At 30.8% G+C, this 8525-nt stretch overlaps 1 protein-coding gene across 4 annotated transcripts in view; it reads right to left on the bottom strand.

Annotated features, from left to right (window-relative positions):
- Positions 1–880: 880 nt before the first annotated feature.
- Positions 881–8525, bottom strand: part of LOC105147674 (aminopeptidase N) — a 33576-nt gene continuing 25931 nt past the window's right edge. For all 4 annotated transcript variants that reach the window (XM_087412302.1, XM_087412303.1, XM_011058846.2 and 1 more), the window contains one exon: positions 881–2250. In XM_087412302.1, coding sequence (XP_087268428.1) covers positions 1761–2250 — 490 coding nt within the window. In that variant the 3' untranslated portion in view covers positions 881–1760. The remainder of the gene's footprint in view (positions 2251–8525) is intronic.

Raw genomic sequence — 8525 nt, 5'->3', positions numbered from 1 at the left:
ATGTATTTAACGAAAAAAAAAAAATTGAACCAAAAACAGGAAAAAACCAAAAAATTTTGCATAAACATTAAAAAACAAAGGCCTTCCGGTCAACGAATCGTGCAACAAACTCACCTTTAAACTCATTTTGATGATTAGAACCAATTAAAAAAATAAAATTGCCATTACAAAAAATTTTCTTATTCGCGAAAATTTTCGATTATATGACTCCACTATTAATACGTACCTTAGACTCGGTTGCACCAACGTTACTTTGACTTTAAGTGAACTAAAAACTCTCTTTCTCGTTTTAAAGCGAAAAAGAGACAGAGAATTTTGAGCCTCACTTAAAATCAAAGTAACGTTGGTGCAATCGGGTCTTAATCGTATTTAAATGAAGAACCATGCAAAATTTAAGTTAATATATTAATTAAGATACAAAAATTGGCTCTTTGAATCTAAAAATTCGATATAAATAATAAAGGACTAGTGAGCCAAACTAGTTATTCGTGCTTATAATATTATTTAATGTGCAAAATAAAAATTATTTAAGTATAAACACACGTTTTGACCCTTTACATTGGGTCATCCCCAGTGTACAATTTATAACGTACAAAAAGTAAAAAATAATAATCAAAAACCAATATTACATGTTATTGTTTATATAAAATCTTTGTTATATAATAAGTAAATGTTTTTGACGATTATTTTTATTTTTAATTTTTGTACGTTATAAATTGTGCACTGAGGATGACCCAATGTAAAGGGTCGAAACGTATGTTTATACTTAATAATTTTTATTTTGCATATTAAATAATATAAGCACGAATAACCAGTTTGGCTCACTAACCCTTTATTATTTATAATAAATTAATATATTAATAAATCAATAAGACATAAATTTAATCATTCTAATGTGATATTGAATTTAATGTGAATGAGTTTCTCCTTTGTATAATCATATAAAATATAAATCTTGTGGCTTTCTATACACATATTTTTGTTTTCAAATTATGGAAATGCGACTGTGTGATACTAATAATATTTATATGTATGCATTGTATTCTCATTGTTATAGATTTATATAAATTTATGACTACAAAGTGTTTTTCCTAACATATATTAAATATACATAACTGCTGATTAAATAAATAAGATATATATTGTACGTTAACAAAGTCCTAACATTATATAATATTAATTTTATTCATCGCGAGAGAGATAAACTTCACATTATATGTATAATATATAAATCTTAACTTAAATTACGTCTTAATTATGAGCGATTTTTATACATTTTTTTTCCTGAGAAACATTTCATTCATCTGGAAAATAAATGTGTCACGAGAGTGATGTCGATTTTTATTTGTTTTACAAAAATAAAAATTTAAATATATAATACATTATTTTTTCGAAATCTGCTTTTTTAAGTTACTGTATCTATAGAAGGATAGAGAGGGGATGGAAAAATTGTTACATTTGTCGCATTTTAATCATGCTGTTATGTCTCACGTCTTTTAATCATTTGATTTTTCTAAACTCTTGCAGCATGTTTGATTTAAGGATTATTGCTATAACATCAAAAATTTTAATAAAAATTATATATAAGGGAGCGAAGTTACTGTACGACGCTATCTCTCTATCTATATTTGTCAAGCAAGAAAACATTCCACTATAATTATTGTTGAGAAAAGAAATCTGATACTTCGAAGCAACTGAGAAGATATAGATTATATTCTACGGATCAGGAATGCCATAACACCGGACTCGAGTCCGTTTATTCATCCGTGGAATCGGATTTCCGTATCTAGCTGTTTGATCGTTGTCGGCACGTTCGTTGTGGAAAGAATAGAAGACGGAGATGTCGAAGCCGCGATCGCTTCTAGGTCTTCTTTAGATAGATTTTTTATGAGCCAATTATCGATCACAGGCACGTTCTCCTCGTTCCATTTAGTCTCCTGATTAATGATCTTAAGCGCTTTCTTGATGATGGCATCCGCTGATTCAAATTCGTCCTGATGATCCATGTACAGCTTGCTCACCTTATCGTAACCTTCCTGCGTGTTGAACGACGACGTGGCAAAATTGACGATGCCGTCCCAGAGGAAGGTCTTGTTCTCGAATTGTTCTTTTACAGTGTACCAGTGATCGAGTAAGAAGTTGAACAGAGTTTTATAACCGGTCGCACTGCCGGTTAGCATACTGAAGATCAAGTGGATGTCCGAGTCCGTGAAATTCTCGTTTTGGTCCAGCACAGCTACTTGCAGCAATCTGATGCGGAGGATGCAAAAACAATATGATAAATATTTATCATTGATATTTATTCATTATTTTCTCGAGACAAAGAAAAACTTAGGTAGAAAGTAAAATCATAATTAAGTCATAATAATATCATAAGATATCATCATGATACTTAAAAATGAACTTACAAATGACAAATAAGATCATGATGATGTCCTTATAATATTATTATAATTTTTATGTTCTAATATGGTTCTTGGATAATCGTCATCTATATCTCATTATTGTTCTTTTCTATTAATGTATGATTAATTTTAATCTTTGTTTAATTTCCTCTTTATCTTTTTCTAATTCATAGAATTATAGCAATAAAATAAAACATAAATTAAACCGATTAAAGTTAATCTATATTGGTATAAGAAGATATATATATATATATATATATATATATATATATATATATATATATATAGAGTGTCTCAGAAATGGGATAGGAGTCGCATTAGAGGTCAAGGGAAACAAAAAAGTCTTATACATTTTGAGATATTCACTATAGTTTTCGAATTAAATGATAAAACGTTTAAGTCAATGCGCGGTGACGCGCGAATTCTTAGGCCCATTACACCTTATTCCAAAACGGCGGCGCGCAGCAAGAAGGAAGATGCTTCGCTGTCTACACTATCCAAGAATGTTATTTTATTAAATTGAAAGAGTCGTTAAATTTAAAATAATTTTATATTCTACGACATGTTTCGAAAATTCGGTTTCACACATGGTCTCAATAAACGAATAAGTTCAAAAATGCGAATCTAATAAAGTCAATATATGCGTTTCTTATCAAAGTTTAACAATTAATCAATATATGGTATATTAATATAATAGAATAACAGATTAAAATAACTGAAAAAGAGTAAAAGTCTAAACTAAGTAAAAGTCGGAACGTTTTAGATTTAAGGAATTTTTCTGAGTATTCACTCCAGCCATATTAAATCGTGATGTCATAAGGGAGAAATATGTGATCTAAGTGATCTGATATAAGTGATCTTTCGACACGTTGATCTTTCTTGCCATTTGTAAATAAATTTAGGAGAATTTGGATGAAATGAAATGATGAGATCGCTTTAAAACACTTGTAAAAATGGACGAAAACTATTCTTATCTCTCTTAACAGTCAATAAATAGTCGTAAAAAGCACGTAAAATATTAGGTTGGTGCATATGAAATGTCGAATTTTCTTTACATATGAACATTTGTCTTCCTGTTTTCGTTATGCTTTTATTTTTGGCATAATCTCGTTTATATATATATATATATATATTGTCCATTGCCAGAGTCAACAAAGAAGATTTTCTCAAAAGATTTTCTCCTTTTGTTATTTGTTTTGAATTTCGTAAGGATATGAATTCAACCAATATTCATGTAATTTTTTTATATGAATATAAACTTGGTAATAATGTTGCAAAAGCTACACGCAATATAAACCAGGCGGGAGATTTGGGGAGAATACTGTTAACGATCGAAAAGTGCAGCGTTGGTTTGAAAAATTTCGGTCTGGTGATTTTTCCCTACAAAATGAACCGCGTGGAAGACCCAAAACGTCTGTGAAAAATGATGCTCTGAAAGCATTGGTGGAAACGAATCCAACTGTATCTACAACTTGCTACCAGTATGAAAGTTGACCATACAACGATATTGCGACATCTTTCTGAAATTGGCAAGATGAAAAAAATGGATAAATGGGTACCACACGAACTAACCGAGCGAAATAAGCTGAATCGATTGAACGTATGCTCATCATTACTAACCCGATTTCATCGACAGCCATTTTTCGATCGGATTATTGCTTGTGATGAAAAATGGGTTCTTTACGACAATAGGAAAAGATGTGCTCGGTGGCTTGATAGGAATGAGGCTTATGCTCATACTCCAAGGCTATCACTTCATCCACGGAAAATTTTAATAACAGTTTGGTGGAATGTGACTGGAATTCATTACTCATTTCTTCGAACTGGGGAGACAATTACAGAAAAGTACTGCCAGTACATTGATGAAATGCATGAAAAATTGAAAATTATACGCCCATCACTTGTTAATCGGCATGGCCCAATACTTCTCCACGACAATGCTCGGCCGCATACGTCGTACAAAACAATTGCGAAATTAAATGAATTAAAATATGAAATTTTGCAGCACCCAGCTTATTCACTGGATTTTTCGCCAATCGACTTTCATTTTTTTAAACACTTAGAACAGTTTTTACGGGCTAAACAGTATGAAAATGAAGACAGAAAATGAAGACTGAAAAATTCCATATCCAGAGTTTATTGATTCTAAAGATCAGAATTTCTTTAAGACAGGCATTTATGCATTAAAATCTCATTGGGAAAAGTGTATTGAAACAAATGGAGCATATTTTGATTAAATAAACAGCTTTTGAAAAAAGATATGCAGATATGCAAAGATATTTTATATATTCACTTAAAAATCCGACATTTCATATACACCAACCTAATACGTTTACTAGTTTTTACTCAATGTGCATGTCTATTAATCTATTTTCATTTCACTGAGTCTTTTTCGACTCTTTACTGACTATCAGGGGAGATAAGGAGAGCTTTCGTCCATTTTTATAAGTATTTTAAAGTAATCTTATCATTTCGTTTGATCCAAATTCTTTTTATTTACTTACAAATAGTATACAAAAAAATAATCATTTCTTGCTTTTGACGTTATGATTCAATTAAAAGTAATGAAAAAGGCTCTGTACTAATAAGCAAAAGGTAGTATAAAAGAAGGGCAAAGAGCCAATGACGTATATAAAAAAAAATTATAATTTAGATAAGCAAACTTAATACAAAACAATTAAAATACAATAAAATAAAATAAACGTTTCAACTCCAATTGAGTCATTTTCAATGCTATCATACAATAATATAAATGTCGTTCTAAATTAAAAATTCGTACATAATCTTACAATATTCTTACAATTCCTTAACAAAAAATTCTTTCTTCTTTTTGTGTAATACGCTATGAGTCATTTTTATCAAGAATTAACAAAGTCATAAGAAAGTTCTGGAAAAGTAACCGTAAACAAGAAGAATTAATATTAATCACATAAAAATTAAAAATATGATGATATACCTTAGTAAATCTGTTAAGAGTCCAATAATACACAACGAGAAAAAAATGTAAAATGTAGTCCATTTCGGGTACAATAAAAAAGTCTTTTTAATTTAATAGGTTATTATAAGCAAATTCGCAAAGGTAACGAGCTTCTGACTTAAACGATGTCACAAAACGAAATGTCAAACAGAAAAACATTATCGAGAACGGAAAACGGAAAAATAGGAGGAAAAGGATAGAAGATGTTAGAAAGGAGAAAGAGAATGTATAATGTCAGAATACAAATCCGGCAAAGACTCCGTGTCATTTTGTCAATTAATCCCATGCTTCTGTTTTTTAATATGGACCATTTCTGATATCAACCTTTTGTTGTATGAAGGCTCTATATCTAATATTTCCACTTTATCTCATTTAAAATTATGATTCTCCACCATACGATGGTTGGAAATCACTGATGGAGATTTTGAACTTATATTGATATCAGAAACATGTTCATGCAATCTGGTCTTTAATTGTCTTTTAGTTTGGCCAACGTAACTGGCATCACAATCCCCACAGGATATTCTATAAACCACATTTTGATTCTGAACGTGTTCCAAATCATCCTTTCCTCTCCTTATAAAACTTCTCAATGTGTTAGGAATAGTAAAAGCCAATTTACAATTACACATATTAACAATAGGTATAAATCTTTCGGATATCGTATTAACATATGGAATCGTATTAACATAAAGAACCTCCTCCCAGTGTCATCTTTATTCTTATTTAAATTATTAAATTTATTAATGTGATATTTTATTCTATTATGAATAGTCGAAAAAATAAAACTTAACGGATATTCTGTAAAAAAATCTTAATAGCGTCAATCAAATTATTTTGTTGGAATTTCGGATGACACAAACAAAAAATCTTATCCACGACACCATAAATCACACTTCTTTTATGACAAAGTGGGTGGTGTGAATGGAAATTAAGAAATCTGCCGGAAAAGGTTGCTTTACGGTATACATCAAAAATGAGATTCCGTTCATCGATAATTAACATCGTATCTAAGAAACTTATTTTTCCATCACCTATCTCCATGGTGAACTGTAATCTAGTATGTAATGAATTAAAAACATCCAAAATATCATAAATACTTTCAGAAGGAGCGGCTAAGATAATATCATCGACGTATCGGTAGTAAAACAACAGACGACAAGGCAGCATTCCAATAGCCATCTTTTCAAAATCCTGCATACATAACAATACTTGCAACAACCGGTGACAAAGGTAAACCCATGGGGGTCCTAAAAATCTGTTTATATATTTTTTTATTAAAAATGAAAACTGTCGAATTCAGAACCATACGAAAGGCTATCAGAAACTCGTCCAAAGGAATCTTAGTTTTCTTAGATATAGCATCCCACCTCACAACCACACTATCAGATGCCAAATCTATAGGTATGTTAGTGAATCAATATAAGTTCAAAATCTCCATCAGTGATTTCCAACCATCGTATAGTGGAGAATCATAATTTTAAATGGGATAAAGTGGAAATATTAGATATAGAGCCTTCATACAACCAAAGATATCAAAAATGGTCCATATTAAAAAACAGAAGCATGGGATTAATAGACAAAATGACACGGAGTCTTTGCCGGATTTGTATTCTGGCATTATACAGGGTCCGGCAAAATGATCTCCCACATTTTGCACCGCCACTGTCCCCGAACCACTGAAGAGAGGGGGAGCTTAGCGTAGTCGGTTGGTAGCTCGCGCCTTGCCATTTCAGTTGTCGTCATGAATTGGACGGGCGTTTAAGGACGTTTTAAGGGAAATGTTTCCAGGACGCATAATCTCGTTACGTGGAGACGTTGGGTGGCCTGCGCGTTCACCCGATCTTGCCCCATGCGACTTTTTTCTTTGGGGCTACCTGAAAGCGAAGGTTTTTCAACACCACTCCCGAACCATTGACGAATTGAAAGCAGCAATACGCCAAGAAATTACAGGAATATAGCCTCAAATTATTGCTCGAGTGGTGGAAACTTTTAGAAATCAGCTTCGAATGTGTATCGAAAAAAATAGTCGCCACTTGGACTCTGTAATTTTCAAAACTCAATAAAAACAAATGGCATAGCATAAATTTTCAGTTAATCAAAATAAAATCTAAATAGCATTTACAATGGCGTTTTTATTAAAGATTAAAATGTGGGAGATCATTTTGCCGGACCCTGTACATTCTCTTTCTCCTTTCTAACATCTTCTATCCTTTTCCTCCTATTTTTCCGTTTTCCGTTCTCGATAATGTTTTTCTGTTTGACATTTCGTTTTGTGACATCGTTTAAGTCAGAAGCTCGTTACCTTTGCGAATTTGCTTATAATAACCTATTAAATTAAAAAGACTTTTTTATTGTACCCGAAATGGACTACATTTTACATTTTTTTCTCGTTGTGTATTATTGGACTCTTAACAGATTTACTAAGGTATATCATCATATTTTTAATTTTTATGTGATTAATATTAATTCTTCTTGTTTACGGTTACTTTTCCAGAACTTTCTTATGACTTTGTTAATTCTTGATAAAAATGACTCATAGCGTATTACACAGAAAGAAGAAAGAATTTTTTGTTAAGGAATTGTAAGAATATTGTAAGATTATGTACGAATTTTTAATTTAGAACGACATTTATATTATTGTATGATAGCATTGAAAATGACTCAATTGGAGTTGAAACGTTTATTTTATTTTATTGTATTTTAATTGTTTTGTATTAAGTTTGCTTATCTAAATTATAATTTTTTTTTATATATGTCATTGGCTCTTTGCCCTTCTTTTATACTACCTTTTGGTTATGATTCAATATAGCTGAAGTTACTACTCAAGAGCCTGAATTAGATTTAATAGTTGTAGTAGAATTATACTAATATAAACATGTTATATTGTTCGTTACATAGTTTTATTCAATTGTAGTTGAATTAATCACGAGCTTTTAGAAAATTCATATTAAAATAATTTGTAGACAAAAGGGACTGAGAGCCGTCGATTGCTGATTGTTCGTTGCATTCAAATTAAATGTAAATAAATGATTTAAGCATTTATTATTAAATCATATAAAATTGATATGTTTTTAATTAAAGAAACAAACATTTCGAACAGCACAGAAACATTGCAGTAAAATTGCCAAAATATTTCATTG

Source organism: Acromyrmex echinatior, chromosome 13 (assembly GCF_024713525.1).
Source record: "Acromyrmex echinatior isolate Ae372 chromosome 13, ASM2471352v2, whole genome shotgun sequence".
NCBI classification, from domain to species: domain Eukaryota; kingdom Metazoa; phylum Arthropoda; class Insecta; order Hymenoptera; family Formicidae; genus Acromyrmex; species Acromyrmex echinatior.
The sequence above is the reverse complement of the archived record's forward strand: the minus strand, read 5'-3'. Positions and strand labels throughout refer to the sequence as shown.